At 46.9% G+C, this 18,605-nt stretch overlaps 1 protein-coding gene across 1 annotated transcript in view; it reads left to right on the top strand.

The window, feature by feature from the left end:
- Nucleotides 1-16,952, top strand: part of PGAP4 (post-GPI attachment to proteins GalNAc transferase 4) — a 17,807-nt gene extending 855 nt beyond the window's left edge. Inside the window, exon 2 of the mRNA XM_045296594.1 lies at nucleotides 13,104-16,952. Within this exon, the coding sequence (XP_045152529.1) occupies nucleotides 13,182-14,393 (1,212 nt within the window). The 5' untranslated portion in view covers nucleotides 13,104-13,181 and the 3' untranslated portion in view covers nucleotides 14,394-16,952. The remainder of the gene's footprint in view (nucleotides 1-13,103) is intronic.
- Nucleotides 16,953-18,605: the final 1,653 nt, after the last annotated feature.

The following is an 18,605-nucleotide window of genomic DNA, read 5'->3' as shown; positions in this document are numbered from 1 at the left end:
CGCTGGGGTCGCGCCGCGCCCGGAAGCGGGAGATCGGGCCTCCCCCGGCTCGGCCCGCGCTCGCCGCCCGGAACCGCAGGGCGGCTCCGTGCTTGACCTCACGCTGCGGCCGCGGAGCGAAGCTGCGGGAGAGTGGACGTGCGCGCCGCCGCGGAGAGCCCTTGCAAGGGACCCGCTTTCAACGTGGGGGAGGGGTGCGTTTCTAAAATGCACAGCATCTGGGACTTAGGGAGGCCAGGACTTATTAGGGTTTGTTTGTTTGTTTGTTTTTTAAGAATAAGCTGATCGCATGCAATAAGGAAACAGAAAGGCGAAGAAAGCAGGATAACTTCAAAACCCATTTTATAAAATCGTTAAGGTTTACTGGATATCTGCCTTCATTTTTTTTCTACGTACATACGTGTGAACTTTTAAACCAAGAACGTAGACCCCAAAAGGGTACCTTGCTTGAATACTTTTCGTCCTCGGTTACCCGTGGGAATCAGCTCCGCCCCTCTGGGTATTGGCGTGTTGCATTCATCGGCTAATTCTTTTAACCCAGTTTTTCGTCAGTGTTTCTCTCTTCCTGATTGCCACACACTCGTTAGTAATTCTCTTATTATATGTTGTGCTTAATTTTATTTTCGTCTATTTTTAGTGTGTGTCTTTTTTATTTAGTTGCATCTATTAGTCTTTTTATGATTTCTGCTTGAGGTCTTGCCAAGCAAGGCCTTTCCTAGCCCATTTATATGACTAATGTTCCTTATTTTTTTCAGGCACTGTTAAGTTCTCCTTGTAATAGTAAGTGTGGCATTTGCTAGTGTAGTTAATGTTGTAAAGCTAAACTAGAATTTTCCCTGATTGGGTAACCTGTTGCTGCAAAACCCATTGTTTTACCACCGATTGCTAATTATGATAGTTTAAGTTATTACATCTCAGTATAGATTTTTGCATCTGTTTACTTGTGTATTTTGATGTGAGCTGTCAGAGTAAACCAGCCTCAAACAACTGAGGGGTCCGTAGGTGCAATTGTACGGATAGAATATATAAAGATCATAATAAAGTCATAGAGAAGAGGAGAAATAGGAGATGGAGTGAAACAAAGGCGGCAGACACATTTCATGGTAGCATGCTCACCTCCAGGATAGCCATGATCTCAGCAGCCAGGTCCACGCAGAGGGAGGAGGTGGGACTATATTTCTAACCAAGGCTTATATATACTTAGGGGGCATGCAAGCCCCCCTGATTACAGGTAACCACATACGTAACAGGTAGGGGCTGTCCTATAAGCATATGCACAACAAGAAGGGGATGAGCTGGGGTACACATGTGACAAGATGGGCGGATCCTAGATTCAAGATGGCAGCCTAACCCCCATCTTCCTTGAGTCGGCTTGACCTGGTCTTTGAGCTCTCCTTCAGGGATGTAATCCACTATCCTTATCAGCAGGGAGTGGGCCCCACCGATGGTGGGACGGACAATAGGGTCTGATTGATCCCACAGTCAGCTTCTCTCTCTAGCTTTTTTTTTTTTTTTAATTATATAGAGGAGTCTTGGTGGTGCTGTAGGTTGTGTTGGGCTAACTCTGAGTCAGAGGTTCAAATCCACCAGGTACTCTGAGTGAGAAAAATTGAGGCTGTCTGCTCCTATAAAGATTTAGTGTGTTTTGGGGCTTGTTTGTTTGTTTTAATTAGTGTTTCAGAAACCCTATATCAGTTCACTATGATTCGGAATTGAGTCAATGGCAGTGAGTTTGTGTTTGTATGTTTAGTTTTGTTGTATCAGTTACATAAAGTGTACCATTTAGAACTGAAGTGGAATTCATCAAAAGACTTTACTTAAATAGTGAAAAAGACAATTTATAGATTGGAAATAAATTTTGGAGAGCCATATATCTGACAAGGGTCCATAAAGCCAAAACATATATTTTTAAGTTTTGTAACTTAATAACAAAAATACAACCTAATCAAAAAAATAGGCAAAAGGTTTGAACAGACCTTTCACCAGAGGCTATTCAAATGACCAATGAGCATAGAGAAAGGTTCTAAACATCATTAGCCTTAAAAAGAAAACAAAAACATGTTGCCCTCCAGTTGATTCCAACTCATGGGGACCCTGTGTGACAGAGAAGAACTGAGCCATAGGATTTGCTTGGCTGTTGTTTTTCTTTTAAAATCATTTTATTGGGTCTCATACAACTCTTATCACAATCCACACATACATCAATTGTGTAAAGCACACTTATACATTCGTTGCCCCCATCATTCTCAAAACACTTGCTTTCCGCTTGGGCTCCTGGAATCAGCTCCTCATTTTTCTTTTTTTTCTCTCCCCCCGCCCCGCTCCCTCCTCCCTCATGAACCCTTGATAATTTATAAATTATTATTTTATCATATCTTACACTGCCCGACATCTCCCTTCACTCACTTTTCTGTTGTCCATCCCCCAGGGAGGAGGTTATATGTAGATCCTTGTAATCAGTTTCCCCTTTCTATCCCCCTTTCCCTCTTCCATCCTGGTATGGCCACTCTCACCACTGGTCCTGAAGGGTTCATCTGTCCTGGATTCCCTGTGTTTCCAATTCCTGTCTGCACCGCTGTGCATCCTCTGGTCTAACCAGGTTTGTAAGGTAGAATTGGGATCATGATAGTGAAGGGGTGGGGGGGGGGGGAGGAAGCGTTTAAGAACTAGAGGAAAGTTGTGTGTTTCATCAATGCTACACTGCACCCTGAGTGACTCATCTCTTCCCCCCTACCCCTCTGCTTGCTGTTATCTTTATGGAAGCAGATTGCTAGGCTTTTCTTCCGTAGTAGTGTGGGATGGATTCTAGCCACCCCCCATTTGTACCACCCAGGGACCATTAAAAACCAAAAACTCCACTTAGGACAGGCTAGAACTGCCCCTGTGCCTTGCTGAGACTGTAACTCTTTACGGGCGTAGAAAGCCTCATCTTTCTCCCCCACTTTGCTAGTACTCATGAATCATCTTTTGTCTCCCTGCATTTGCTTATTCTAGATATTTCATCTACGTGCCTGGTCGTCTCATTTAGCATATGTTTTCCGGTTCATCGAGGTGGTATCTGTATCAGAACTCGGTGTGTCTGTGTAGCTGCATGTTACCATTCTTCATGGTGCTTGGGCTGCGTTTCTTGGGTTCCCAGTTTGTGCAGAGGCAGAATTGCGTATTGGTGGAGGGCATGGTCTCTCACATCGGTCTGCCTGGGTTGAAGTTTGGCACCCTATATAAAAGCTTTGTTAATGTTGGGTACATGTAAATTTTGCCTCCATTTTTTCAAGCATAAAATGAGTTTAATAAGAATCCTTACTCATATGCATCTTGAAAAGATTGGTGAGAGGCTTAGAACAGTGGCTGGCACATAACAAATGCTCAGTAAATCACTTTTTTTTTTTTTTACAAATAAATTGATCTCTGCACAGTATATGATCAGACTCTTTCGTACTCTGTAGTTTATAGCTGAGAAACTCAAGCCCATTGAAGGTAAATGGCTTAACTACAGTCATTTGCTCAATAAACACTGACTCTTATTCACCCAACTCCCCACCCCCTCACCCCCAACCACTTGTTGTCGTTTTGTTTCTTTCTCCTCTCCCTCCTGTCAAAATGTGTACAGTACTGTGTTGTGTCTGTGAAGAATACCAAAGATAAATCCGTCTGAGTCTACTAGCATAAGACTGTACAAATCCCATTTGGGGGCAGAGGAGGCGCAGTGGTTGTGCATTGTGTTGCGATCCCCAAGGTCAGCATTGGTAAACCTCCAGCCGCTCCCAGGGAGAAAGACAGGGCTGGGTGTTCCCGTCAGCAGTGATAGTCTCTGAAACTCACAGTTCTGCCCTGTCCTGTTAGCGTCACTATGAGTCGGCATCACCTTGATGGCAGTGGGTTGTTTGGGGCGGGTTGGCAGGGAGCATCAGTCAAAGGTCATGAATGAAGCAGCAGGTATCATGGATACACATGGGCTTTGGAATGTCCTGTATATGAATTTCTTGTTTTCATCTTGGTAGCATCCAAATGGGATTCATTTTTAATCTAAGTGGAATTAGTTCCATTGCTGTCTGTCAGGTGCTGTTTTGGGAAGAAAAAATAGAGCAAAAGTCTAGCGCAGCACTGTATAGGGTATGGTGAAAGAAACAAAACCAAATTCACTGCCATCAAATCAATTCAGCCTCTAGGGGCCCTATGGGACAGAGTAGAACACCTGTGGGTTTACGAGAGTGTACGTCTTACGAAAAACTCCACGCCATCGCCATCGAGGTGATGCCAACTCCTGACTCACAGCAACCCCGTAGGAACGAGTAGACCTGCCTCTGCGAGTTTCTGAGGCTGTAACTCTTCTTTTTTTTAACTGTATCAGAACTTTATTATAAAAAGGAAAAAGTAGTTTTCACAACAAAAGAAACAGACTTTGATAGTCACAGAGAAGCCGGGGCAGGGGAAAGGAAGGAGAAGAAAGTAACAATCACAGAGGGCAACACACAAAGAGAGATAAGCACCAATTGTCGTCAGCTTGTTAGGTGCCGAGTCCGGTCCTCCCCACGGCGACCCTGTCTGTCCACAGCAAGGGGACCACTGCCCAGCCCTCGCCCTCCCACAGTTGTTCCTGCGCATGTGAGCCCAGTGTTGCAGCCACTGTGTCTGTCCGTCTTCTTCAGGGTCTTCCTCGTTTTCAGGACCGTTCTTTGTTCCCAGGGACTAGTCTCTCCCGACAAGTGCTCCTCTGAGGAACAGACGTGTATGTCTTTTGGGTGGTCCATGGCACTTTGCACATCCCTCACTAGCACCACAGTCCAAATGCACCATTCCTCTTCCGTCTTCCTTACCCACTGCCCTGCCTTCACATCCACGTGGGGCAATGGCACTTGATGCGAGTAGAAGACCCCATCTTTCTCTCCAGGAGAAAGGCTTGTGGTTTTGAACTGCTGAGCTAACACGGAGCCCATTATGCCTGTGTTTTAAAGGGCTGCTTTGGGGATCGAGTCGGGGCCCAGGAAGTGGTAGCTGCCAGGAAATGCCATTTATCATCACAAACTCAGCAAAACTCACTGCCATCAAGTTGACTCCAACTCATGGCGACCCTATAGGGTCAGGTGACCAGACATCCCGCTTTTTAACAATTTTTCCCGCGTCCTGCGACATTTTTTAAAAGTCCCGATTTTTGGAAAGAATGCACGACAAGCTAGGGTATACGGTTTTCGGCTGCCATGTGGCTATTTCGCCAGGATATGAGTTTTATCAATGGTGTCCCGCTTTACCAATGTTAAAATCTGGTCACCTTACTATAGGGCAGAGGTGAAGAGCCCATGGGGGCGGTTTGGGATGCTATCAGTCTTTGTAAGACTAGAAAGCCTGATTTTTCTCCCAAGCTTGGTGTTTCCCAGCCACTGACCTTGCTATTAGCAGTCCAAGGCACAGCCCGGAAGGCCACGGAGGGCTGTGCTAGCTTCAAGTACAAAGGAACAAATGAATGCACTTGCTGATCAAGAGCCTAGAAGGGCTTGAGGACAGAGAGAGACGAGTTTGATTGGGGCAATCGGTTCTGGCTGTTGAAAGAGAGGCCTTGTAAGCTAATTATTGCAAGTTGATTTCTCCTGTGAAAAGAGACAAAATGGGGCTGGAAAGATAGTTGGAACTGGCTTGTTTCAATAGTCTGGAGACTCTTGGCAAGGAATTTGGACTTGATAGTCGCTGGTGAATCGTTGACTGCTTTACAGAAAAGAGTGCCATGCTCACGCCTGTGCACCTGCCTGACAGATACTAATAATTAATGGAAAAACAGTACTGTCTTTTGCACGGTGTTTTCACAGACACTTCTCAGTTCATCTTCCCAATACATCCATTTTTCATTTTCCTGTTTTGCAGAGAAGCAAACTAGTTCAAAGGGATTAAGTGATTCTTTCCAAAATTGATCTAATTTGTTTGTAGTAGGACAGAGAGGGACAGAACAAGAGTGACCAGGGAGGTGGAATTGTTAGGACTTGGGAGATGGAGTCAGAACCTACTAATCGTTCAGTCCCAGATGCCTGGGAGAGAGCTGATGCAATAGGCGTAGGAGGGTGCACTTGAAGTTCCTGGAACCCTCTGCTCTCTTCCCCCGATCTCCTGATACTCAATCTGGTATTCTACATTCCATGATCCCAAACCTCCTTTAGGTTACTTTTAAGAAGCTTTATTAAAATTGTCGTTCCGTTTATGAGTTCAGGCTCCACTTCATGCTCATTTGTTGGAGTTTTTGCCCTTTATTGTCTTCCCCGAACCCTTCATGCTTGATGTGGTACGAGACAGAGTCCAGTTTAGGAAGTGGTTGTGTGTTAAAGTGCCCTTGGAAAGCATACAGAAGAACTCAGTCAACACCGGTCTATGGATTCTGGGTGTGATGATGCAGTTGCTACCCGAACAGCACACAGATGCCAGCTAGTTCACACGTGACGAATGTGGCCCTGAGCCAGTGTTGGTGTGGGACCTGGCAGTATGGCTTGCTGGCTATGGAATTCTGGAATAGGGCAACCAGCGTTCTAATGCCAGGAACATACCCCCCATCTGTCTATTCCTGTGATTGGGCTGGGGCTAGGGACTCACGCTCCTCCAAATGACCAGGAGAGTATTCTATGCTTTAGGTCTGTTCCCCAAGGCCTATTTGTCTAAAACCAGATCACAGGAGTAAAATAAAGTATAATTCTTTCTGGGCACCCCATCCCATTGTGCAACAATTGGTTAAAAATCCTTTAAACAAATGTTTTAAAAGGCAAATATGATCTTGAATGATCATAGCTCTGCCTGATCATGTTTTAGGCAAACCAATCTTTGATAATTGAATGAAGGATCTGGCCCAGTTCCCTTGACCAGTGGTGGGTGTGCATTGTTGCTTGTGCCCCTCCCTGTGGAGATGTGTACTTCCCCAGCCATGGACTTCAGACTGGGCAGTGTCAGGCGTATGGTACCCCCTTGTTGCAGGAAAAGCGCTTAACCCGCCCTTTTGAATCCAGGAATCATGTGACTTGCGGTAGTCAGTAAAATGTGTCAGCGAAAGCATGTGTGAGCGTTAGCTTTGGGGACCAGCTTATGGTCCACTGTCTCTCTTTTCCCCTCTTCCTCAGACTGCCAACGTGCAAGAAAGAGGCAGCTCCATCTACCTGGGCCCAGAGTGCAGGTGGCATGGAACAGAACCACAATTGACCCATACATAATGGACAAATAGCATAAGCAAGAATTAAACTTCAGTTTTTATAAACCACTGAGATGTGGGGATCATCACTGCAGCCTATCCTGACTGATAAGTAGCCACAGGGGCTGATTAAGCATCAGGTTTAGGCAAGGTCAGCATTTCAGACCCATCAGCCACTCGATATGAGAAAGACGAGGCTTTCTGCTCATGTAAACACGTGTGGTCTTGAAAACCCGCCAGGACCATTCTACTTTGTGGTAGAGGGCTGCTGTGAGTCGGAATCCACTCGGTGGCAATGAGTTTTGGTTTTGGATCCTTGCTGTGTGGGGACCTGGGGTGTGTCTCGTAAGAGCATTCAGAAAAAAAACATTCTAGCAATTTCTCAGACTGATCCTTTCCCTTCTCCTGTGGACTTAGAAACGGACTACTGCTTTCTTCTTGTAGTGAATCTTCACTTCCTCTCCCTCTGCTCGGTGGGAGCAGATCACAGGAGTAAAATAAAGTATAATTCTTTCTACCCTTTCCTGCTCCCTCACGTTAGTCAGTGGACAGTGAGTGAACTTGTCTTCCAGCACACAGCTGCTACTCACCTCAAGGGCGTGTGTCGGTGCCTGTTGCTTCTGCAGCTTGCCCTGGAAGGAGAAGCAGGTGGATCTGCCTGGATCTAACCTGCAGCCTGGGGCTGAACCCAGCTGCACTAGAGCTCTTCATTGATCCATGAGCAAGACATGCTTCTTGGTATTGTTAGCCACCAAAAAATTGAGGCTGTTCATCCGTTTGAGCCCATCAGTTTCCCCGTGGGAGGCAGATGCAGCAGTCAGCCTCCGTGAAAATGACAGTCCTGCACACCCTCTGAGGGCAGGTCTGTTCCATCTTACAGGGTCATTACAAGTCTTCACCGACTCCACGGCAAGAAGTTTTGTCTGGGTTTTACTTCAGAACAAGGTGCTGTGGTCTCTGTTCCACCTGCCTTCGTGGGAGAGAACCACAAACCTGGGGTGTGTTCTGTGCGGTGGCACAAAGTCAAAGGGCAGAGCAGGCCCTGACATGGGGCTGGAAGAGCAGGTTTCATTCCCCGACCAGGGGATGGCTTGGATCCACCTTCCTTTACCTCGACTGCCCTAGATTAATCATGAACTCTTGGGAAAATCATCGTGCTTGCTTTGAAAGCATTACTTCCAAAGAGTCCCTCTCCCTCTTCTGCCTACCTAGAATACACAAGCCTCTTTTATACAGAAATCCTGATCCTGGCTCTGCGAGCATAGGACTCTTTGCAAGCCTCTGGAAAATGAAACGGGAACCACTGGATTGGTAGGGCATTGTAGTCATCGATGCGTCTCCCTAGGTGAGTTTAAAAGGGTGTGCCCCCACTGGTTTGTTTAACTCAACAATAGGAAGTGCTAGCGCTACAACAGAAACTCTGGTGGCGCAGTGATTATGCTCTGGGCTGGTACCTGCAAAGTCAGCAATTCGAAACCACCAGCTGCTCTGCTGGGAAAAGAAGGGGCTTTCTACTCCCCTCCAGGGCTGTAGTCTCAGAAACGCACGACGTCGTTCTACCCTGTCCTGTAGGGTCAGTAGGAGTCAGCACTGATTCGATGGCAGTGAGTCTGGAATGCTACCACGATGACTAGACAGACAGACAGGCAAGCTCATTGTCCCCGTGAGTAGGTTCTAGTGGCAGAAGCCAACCAAAGCATGAGCAAAGGAATAACCAAATAAGCGACTTTTGTGTGGATAATAGTGGTGGCAGGACAATGATTTTATGTTAAGTATATTAAAATTCATTTCCTTGAAGACAGCATCTTTAAGTTAAAACATGGAGTAAAAAATTTCAGTCTGACCTCAGCCTCTAATCCAGCTAGTTTTGCTCTCGGGCAGCAATTGAAATTTCCAATGCCTACCCAGTCTTCCAGAGATTGTCTACATACATATACACATGCGGCTATCTCCTTCCTTTTAAAAACGGTAATATATTGGATATACTGACAGCTTTAATGGGAAATACATCTTTACAATCTTTCTCTATCTGCATATAAAAATTCATTCATTTTAAGCAGCTATGTAGTATTCTATTGTTTACCACTCCCAAACTTATTTGGCTTACAGCCCCTTTTTCAGAAAAAAAAAAATTACTCAGTGGCACCCTGACAATTAAAAACTGCTGTGCTAGAGGCCATAATCCAGGATGAAATGTAGGGATCTGCTTTTACAGGCCCCTGGATCATTCCAGAAAACACCCCCACCACCCCCACCACCCACCCCCACCACCCACCCCCACCACCCGCCCCATCAAGTACAGTATCACCCACTGTGGGAAACACTGGCTTAGAGGCACGATTGATTTGACCTGCCCTCAACTGATCAGCACTTAGCAATATTTCCCTTTACAAATATTAGTGGAAATCATGTATTACACCAGATAACATATAGCCAAGAATTCCAGACATGAAATATCTGGGTTGCCAGTAGTTTGGGTTGATCAAGGGGACTTCAAAAAGTCCATGAGACAATACTGTTATCTTTAAATTCCACTGTCCACCAATTTTTTGCAGCTCCCTCCATCTTTTTCACAGAGATTGCACTAATTTGAACTCCCATTCACAAAACACGTGAGTACTTATTCAGTGCCTCCTACTTTACATGGGTCAGGGACAAGGCCCCATAAGGGGATTATCACTGACGAATGAGACAGCTAGCTCTGTGAAGGAGCAGAAGAAGTGGGGGAAGAAAAATGTTCTAGGAAGAGGGAGTTGCATGAGCAAAGGTTTGAGTTGTGCAAGAGTTGAGCTGGTCAGTGATCCAAGTTTGTCTAGAGCTGCCCTGGTCAGTATGGTAGCCACTGGTGATATACAGTGAGATTGCTGAAATAAGGCTTGTATCTCTACATCCATGGCTTTCTATCATACAGTATAACCTGTCATACTGTAGCAAGAAGTTTGGTACCCAACACAACTGCATTACATAGGGTGGACTAACTGATGTAATAAATCACCCCCCAAATTAGTGATTAAATACAATGGTCATTTACTGATCACAGCACAGTCCCCTCTGGCTTGAAAGAACCTCTCAGTTCCACGCAGTCACGCAAGGACCGACCAGTGGCCCTGCCCTCCTCTGCATCCACACAGGCTCTCCAGTCAGGAGGCAGAGGGAAGAGAGAAAGTGAAGAAGCAGACCTGCTCAGCATGGCGTTGGTCCAGAAGGGACACCCGTCGCTTCACTCAGTTTCCTTCCAAGCCCTCAGTACTTGAAGCCCATCTGAAAAGGTGGGCTGTGAAATGGGGACTTACTGTGCACCCAGGACCAGGAGAACACAGACATTAAAACCTTAGTAGACTCTGATGTATGAGCCTGGGGAGTGAAAATGCACACGCTGTTTGCATGGATTTCTCCCCAGTGTGTGCAAATCTGTGCTTCCACGGCCCTCGGTTGATTTTCTCTACTACAGACACCATTCAGTTGTCCACTGGCTTCCTGGTTTTATATGGACTCTGTATTTTACTTCTCTGTTTGGGTATGAGTCTTATTTCTTCAAGGTCATTAAGGCCTTCTTTTTTTTAATCATTTTATTGGAGGCTCGTACATTTCTTATCACAATCCATACGTGCATCCATTGTGTCAAACACATTTGTACATTTGTTGCATTAAGGCCTTCTTACTCCTAAAATGTTAGTTGAATTTCTTATTATTATTAAAAATCATTTTATTGGGGGCTTTTACAGCTCTTATAACAATCCATACATCAATTTTATCAAGCATATTTGTGCATATGTTGCCATCATTATTTTCTAAACATTTACATTCTATTTGGTATCAGCTCCTCTTTTTATCCTCCCTCCCCCCTTCGCGGCCCCTTGATAAATTACAAATTATTATTTTCATATTTTCATATTTTATACCAACCATTGTCTCCCTTCCCCCGAGGTTTCTTCCCCACCGCCCCCCTACCCTCCTGGTATTGCTACTCCCATTTCTGATCCTGAGGGAGTTATCTGACCTGGATTCCATGTGTCCTGGCTCTTATCTGTACCTGTGTACATGCTCTGGCCTAGTTCACAGTGAAAGGCAGGATTGGGGTCATGATAGGGGGGGTAAGGAAGCCTCAAGGAATCAGAGGAATATTGTGTGTTTCTTCAGTGCTATACTTCACCCTGGTTGACTCATCCCTTCCTTGCAACCCTTCTGTGAGGGGATGTCTCATTGTCTACAGATCAGTTTTGGGTCCCTGCTCTGAACCCCCTTGTTCTGAACAATATGTTTGTTTATTGTCTTCTGGTTCCTGTTACCTGATCCTGTCGACACCTCATGATCACACAGGCTGGTGTGCTTCTTCCATGTGGGCTTTGTTGCTTCCGAGCTAGATGGCCACTTGTTTATCTTCAAGTTTTTAAGACCCCAGACACTATATCTTTTGATAGCCGGGCACCATCAGCTTTCATCACATTTGCTTGTGCACCCATTTTGGACATGACTATATCTTTTTTTTTTTCATGACTATATCTTAATGGCATTTTTACTCTTCATTATTGTACTCTCTGACACATTCAGCCTTCACAGTAACCCTAAGAAATTGGTACTGTCATTATCTGCATTTCGGAGATGAGGAATTCATGAGGTGGAGAGGTGAATTGTCTTCCCAGCAAGTGAGTAGCATAGCTGAATTCACACTGAGGTGTGCCTGACCCCAGTCCTTGCTCTGACTCCTCATGCTACACAGCATTTCTTTCTGGACCAGAATGAGGAGAGTTGTCTCTCCCATCTGTATCTCTGCCAGCCTCCTTTGTTCCTCGTGGAAAACTGCTTGTGGGTCTTCCTTACAATGTATTCTTCCCACCCAAATGTTGACTGGGCTTTCAAAATCACTTTTTTGTTATTAAGTGCCCTCGAGTCAGCTCCTGCCCACAGCAACCCCATGCACAACAGAACAAAACACTGCACAGTCCTGGGGCATCCTCCCAATTGTTCCCATGTCTGAGCCCACTGATGCAGCCACTTGTCAATCCATCTCATCGAGGGCCTCCCTCAAATTCACTAGCATATAGAAAATCTTTTTTTTCTTATTGATTTCCATGATAGGTCTGTGAAGATAAAATAGAACAGCAGGATTAAATTAATATGCATTTTAAGTATAATTGCATGAAAAAATTTTTAATAGATTAGGTAAGCCTATAGAGGCAACACTGGATCAGTAAATTCAAAGGGGCATGACAGCGGAGGCTGGCAGGAAACGGGGAGCTAACAACAATGACTACAAGGAGGAAGAAAGATCCTGGAATTGATTGTGAAGATGGTTGCCCAAATTTTATGAACGTGACTGAACTATTGAAATGTATGACGTGATTTTTATATCTGTGAAATTATTAAAACAAAAAAGCTCATTTTTTAAAAGACTAAAAAGTATATGAATGGAAGCATTAACAAAGTCAGTGCAGGGAAGCCTGTCTATTCCTTTCCTTGTTTGGGACAAGGGAGAAGAAAATAGTTTCAGAAATTACTAGGCAGAATCTCAACAAGTTTTTACTGTGCCCTTGTGTTGGAGTCTCCTCTAAATGTGTATGTCTTTTGTATCAAGCTGTGCTTTAAAAAAACTTTTTTATCACATCTATTTTACGTTCTTGTGTCTGTGGCACTACTTGTGTCTATTCTCACTGTTGAGCACAAATAGTGATTTTACTAGCCGAGTCGGTGGCTTTCTGGCACATGATGCAACTAATCTTCAGGTTGACTGCACTGACATTTCTTTCCTTGTGGAAATGACCGTAGCATCCCAGAGATAATTAACCAAAGCAACCAAAGAGCCGTTTACTGCAGAAAATAACTTGAAAGTCTGTCTTATCCCCACAGCCTGGAATTAGGATCTTGATTTTGACAGGTGCTGAAATCATTCCCTTAGAATTTATCGTTAAGCCTTCTTCACCACTCTCTGCTTCCTTCCTTTTAGGGCCCTCTTGCTGCTGATTGTGACCCAAGTTCCAGGATGGTTTGCTCTCGGGACCAGACTTGACCAGAGGTTGCCCTCATGAGCACATCAGCCTCTCCAGCTGCCATGCTCCTCCGGAGGCTGAGGCGACTCTCCTGGGGCAGCACCGCTGTCCAGCTCTTTATCCTAACAGTGGTGACATTTGGCCTGCTGGCCCCTCTGGCCTGTCAACGGCTTCTGCACTCTTACTTTTATTTGCGCCACTGGCACCTGAACCAAATGAGCCAGGAGTTCCTGCAGCAAAGCCTGAAGGAGGGCGAGGCTGCGCTGCACTACTTTGAGGAGCTGCCTTCCGCCAATGGCTCCGTGCCCATCGTGTGGCAGGCCACGCCGCGGCCCTGGCTGGTGATTACCATCATCACCGTGGACCGGCAGCCTGGCTTCCACTACGTCCTGCAGGTGGTGTCGCACTTCCACCGGCTGCTGCAGCAGTGCGGCCCCCAGTGCGCCGGCTACCAGCTCTTCTTGTGCAACGTGGAGCGCAGCGTGAGCCACCTGGACGCCAAGCTGCTGTCCAAGTACGTCCCGGTGGCCAACCGCTACGAGGGCACCGAGGACGATTACGGCGACGACCCTTCCACCAACTCCTTTGAGAAGGAGAAGCAGGACTACGCCTATTGCCTGGAGTCCTCCCTGCAGACCTACAACCCGGACTACGTCCTGATGGTGGAGGACGACGCCGTGCCGGAGGAGCAGATCTTCCCCGTCCTGGAGCACCTGCTGCGGGCTCGCTTCGCCGAGCCCCACCTCCGGGACGCCCTCTATCTCAAGCTCTATCACCCCGAGAGGCTCCAGCATTACATCAACCCCGAGCCCATGCGCATCCTGGAGTGGGTCGGCGTGGGCATGGTGCTGGGGCCCTTCCTGACCTGGATGTACATGCGGTTCGCCAGCCGACCGGCCTTCAGCTGGCCTGTGATGCTCTTCTTCTCCCTGTACAGCATGGGTCTGGTGGAACTTGTGGGGCGGCACTACTTCCTCGAGCTGCGCCGGCTGAGCCCTTCCTTGTACAACGTGGTCCCTGCCTCGGAGTGCTGCACCCCCGCCATGCTCTTCCCTGCCCCGGCAGCCCGCCGGACCCTCACCTACCTGTCACAAGTGTACTGCCACCAGGGCTTTGGCAAGGACACGGCACTGTACTCGCTGTTGAGGGCCAAGGGGGAGCGGGCCTACGTGGTAGAGCCCAACCTGGTGAAGCACATCGGGCTCTTCTCCAGCCTCCGGTACAACTTCCACCCGCGCCTGCTCTAGCGGCTGGAGCAAGGCCTTTCTAAAACGGGCCACGGCCTGGAGATTCGAATCGTGGGTTCTTTCCTTTGGCACAGTTGCTTGCACATAGGTGATTGTTTAATGTTGCTCGGGATATAGGGGCCAGGACAGTCGGACAGTATATAAGCCAAGGACCTCAGCTGCCCCAGTCCCAGACCTCTGTCCCTCCACACAGCCACACTGCCTCACGCAGTCTGACCCACCCAAAGAGGATGCATTGAAATGCCCCTTATCTTCTCCCATCGTCTTGAGTTCTCCTTTATGAAAGAGCTTACAACTGCCAAAAATCGTGTGCACGGTGATGTCGTGAGGACCTTAGGATTTGAAGGATAGAGTTAGGTGAAAGGCAAGACCCTTTGGAATTGGTTTCTTTCTCACTGGGCCTGAGAACAGATACATGTTTAGAATCTATGTCCCAAAAGGCGGTGATAGGTTCCCTGTATATCTTTGGACTGCAGACTTAGCCGTGCTTCAAGGTATTCAGTGCCCGGCATCTTGGGGGCAGCTGAGCTGCCTGCCTTCTTTAAGCTGGCATCAGTCACACACACGCAGACACACTTACAGTGTCCTGATACCTAAGACTGTCAGTGAGCGCTTGAAGGCACAGAGTGAGCTGGATGTGCCTTCTGAGTCATGAAAGTCAGCTAGTGGTGATGGTTCTGAGTGATCTAATATTGAGTCGCTGTCATAGTCCAATGCTTTGAAACGGAACACTTCAAAATGACCTGGGATAGATGAGCCTTTACTCAAAGCATATCCTTTCCCCTGACTAACGGGTCACCATGAGGCTGGTCTGTGAAGTCAGAAGTCATGAGCTGCCATGTTCTAGGGGTGTCATGTAACCTCTAGAACAAGTCACACAGTCACCCTGCGCCTCAGTCTCTTTACCTATAAAACGGGGGCAGTAACGCCTACCTTTTCGAGTTGCCTTGAGGCTTAAATAACAGAAGGTATCTAAACCACGTAGCAAGCACTTGGCCCAAAGGGGAAGTTTGTTTGTTGTTTGTTTTTTCCCTCCAGTTTAAACATATTTAAACTTGAGTGTATTTTGGATAAAGGTATGAGCAATGCTGTTTAAAGTATGAGATCAAGCTCAGGGCTGACATCTATGTAGCCTCTGTTCCAGGCCAAACACTGCCTAGAATAAAGGCTGGCTTTTCATCGTGACTTCCTAAGGATGTGTAGCTCAGCTTGGATCTGGTCCCACCTTGAAACTAAGCCTCAAGGCAGAAAGACTCAAAGAGAAAATGGTCCAAGATTGCTCTTGAGCTCATTCCAAGATGCGCACCTGGGAATGCCTTTAGAAACAAACGTCCTTTGGCAATCGGTGTCAAACAAGTGGTCCACGGGTCCCTGAAGAAGATGGATGACGGTACTGGGGGGCTCACGCAGGTGCCCGGTTCATTTCCATGCCCCATGTGCCAGTTGCTGGAAAATCTTTCACTGCCAGGTTCCCACTTGGGATCAGCTCAAGAACACTGAGGGGGTTAACGAGGAGGTTTAGCACCCATCGTTTGTTTTTTCTGGTGAAGAAATTGCGGCCCAGAGAGGTTAAATGACTTCTCTAGTTTCAAACACCTCGGAGGCAGCAGCTCCAGGACTGGAATGAAGCTCTTCTGACTCCCAGTCCCTGCTCTCGTTTCCTAACTGTTAGTTTTAGAAATATCTCTGTAAGCCCAGTCTCCACTGTCAAATCTGATCGTAGCCTGGGCTAGACATGTCTGGAAGTGAAGATGGTGGCGGCCCATTGCCATGTTGGTCTTGGGGGACAAACAGAAGTATGTGTTGTGTCGTGACCGTGAACTGCTTTCTCTCTCTCCCCCGACGCCCCACCGATCAGAGCTCCTGGGGGCTTCTCTGACCCCTCCCTCCCTCCTGTGTTCCTCTTCTCCCAGGAGCCAGTCCACCCCCCTGTTTTAGAACTGAGATTAGAGTGTGTTACCTTGGTGATTGACTAGGTCCCCTCATGCAAGCATTTGGGCCAGTGACGGAGAGCTGTGTCTCAGCGAGCCGGGCCCAGGACGGGAATGCTTGCTGGTTTGGATTTCTCTTCTTTCCAGTCCAGGTGCTTCCTGCATGCAGACACCCCGTTCCCTGCCTCCCTCGCCCTGAGTGGCTAAGGCTGCCTTTTCCTTGTCCTATTTCTCGACTAGGCACTAGGACGTCTTCCCCCACTTACCATGAGTAGCTCTGCTGTCTTCTGACATTATTTCCAGATACAAGCTCAGTTCTGTCCATTTACCCCTGCTCGCCCCTAGGTCTTCCTCTTTTTATTTATTTTTTGGTCTTTTCCCCCCACCCCTTAATCCTAGAGTCTATTTTTGTGTGCTGCCCTGGTTTAGGGCAGCTGACAGCTTTACACCAAACTGAAGCCTTCATTTGAACCATAAGCAAGGGACCCAGAGGAGAACGACCATCCCTTTCCCATCTCGATGCAGAGCAGAGGCTCTGGGTCCAGGTCACGTCTCTGAGTTTAAATTGTACCATGGCTGACTGTATTTGTATAAATAGCAGATAAAATAAAAGCACCTGTTCCTGTAAGGTTTCCTGAGAAGACTCGTCGTTCTCTCTTGTTTCTGACGTGGTAAACAGCATCCACCCCCACACATGGTTGTGAATCCCAAGATAGTCGCCCAGATATGCAGACTACTGACTGTGCAAGCTGTCCTGGCCACAGGCCAGGGCGACAGTGGTGCCAGGGCTTTGGGATTTTCCTGGATGACATCCAGGAAAACCAGCTAGAGTGGGTCATGGGAATTGGTCTTAATGGGTGGGGAGAGCTTCAGTTTTGGAGAAGCCTAAACGTGTTCACATTTAAACAATGCTGCACAAACAAAGCATAAACCATCAAAATTCATGGTCTAGTACAACGGTCCTAAAAGAAAATGACCTGTCCCTCCAATCCAGGCTCTGGGAAGTTTTACCTCTCCTGAGTTTATGCTGAACCGTACAGTGTTTCAAGCTCTGACCCCTTATCAGTTTGCAGGTGAAGCTCACGGGTGCCATGTGATCGTTCCTTCACTTGGTCTCATCAGCTGTGGAGTCCTTAAGGGTGGCGATCGTATCCCAGTGCTTCCGATTGACAACTCCTGCAGCCTTTCCCTGACAGTAACACTCAGACACCCCAGGCCCAAACCTTCTCTGTCACACACCCACCCCACTGAAGTGAGAGCTCAGCAACAAGAAGGAGAGCTGCGTGGTAATGACAGGAAGTTCTTCCTGTGCTTGCGATTTCCACTGCCTCTCGCAAAAAGCATCTGTTTACAAAGGCCAAATTTGTAGACTAGAGTCCAAACCTTACTACCAGATCCGGCTCCTCATTCTGTTTTCCTTCCCTGGTCTCATTTCTCTCCTCTCCTTCTAATGCACAGTCTCCTGGTACACCCCCTCAGTTCTCATTTACCCATGCTTTGCTTACTAAGTCTCAGGCACTATTCTAAGTGAATGAGAGAAAGCCCTCTGAGCCAGTGGAGCTGTGTTTGGGGGTGAGAAAAGGAAAGCTGCTGCCCACAGGACAGGGTAGTTGAAGAAGAGGGGTGACTCACCAGCCACACTTACCCAGGTTGCAATTCGAAAAAATTAGCTACTTTTTTTTTACCACCACGCCCATTATATGTACATCTACATTTGAATAGTCAAGGTTTCCCAAGTAAAATCCCACCTAAGAATCTGGTGCCATTTAATGAGCATTTCTCCACAGATTCTACCCTAGTGGGAATAAAGATCCGAGTGGTCCATGTGCCTTGAAATTACCCAATGTGATGTTATGTCGTGCTATAATACATAGTACATTGTGGGGTCTATAAAAATCCCAATCAACTCCATTTAGAATGCCTCTATCCAAATTAAATTACCAATTAAATAAGGTCTCCAAGGTGAAGAGTACAGGCACGAGCAGTGGAATGAATCCTGTCTGATTTGCGTTCACTGTGGCATGCTCACCACGCTTCCATCTAACAACTGAGACAGGAAAGGATAAGGGACGGCTCCAATATTTCCATTGAGGAAAGACGACAAAATCAGTAATAAAATTTTAAGTGTGCAGCTAAGTCTAATTCTCTACTGTGACTCTCCCTTCCCACCTGCCCTAGAAACACCAGCCACGATTTTAACTCCACTGGAAAAAGAAATACACAGAATGGGGTTCTTTTGAAACGTCCTTATTATTCAGGGCACACACAGACGGTATTCTCT

Source organism: Echinops telfairi, unplaced genomic scaffold, assembly GCF_000313985.2.
Source record: "Echinops telfairi isolate 266 unplaced genomic scaffold, ASM31398v2 ScPeMD7_7410;HRSCAF=8448, whole genome shotgun sequence".
Taxonomy (NCBI): domain Eukaryota; kingdom Metazoa; phylum Chordata; class Mammalia; order Afrosoricida; family Tenrecidae; genus Echinops; species Echinops telfairi.
This window is presented reverse-complemented; position numbering and strand designations above follow the sequence as displayed.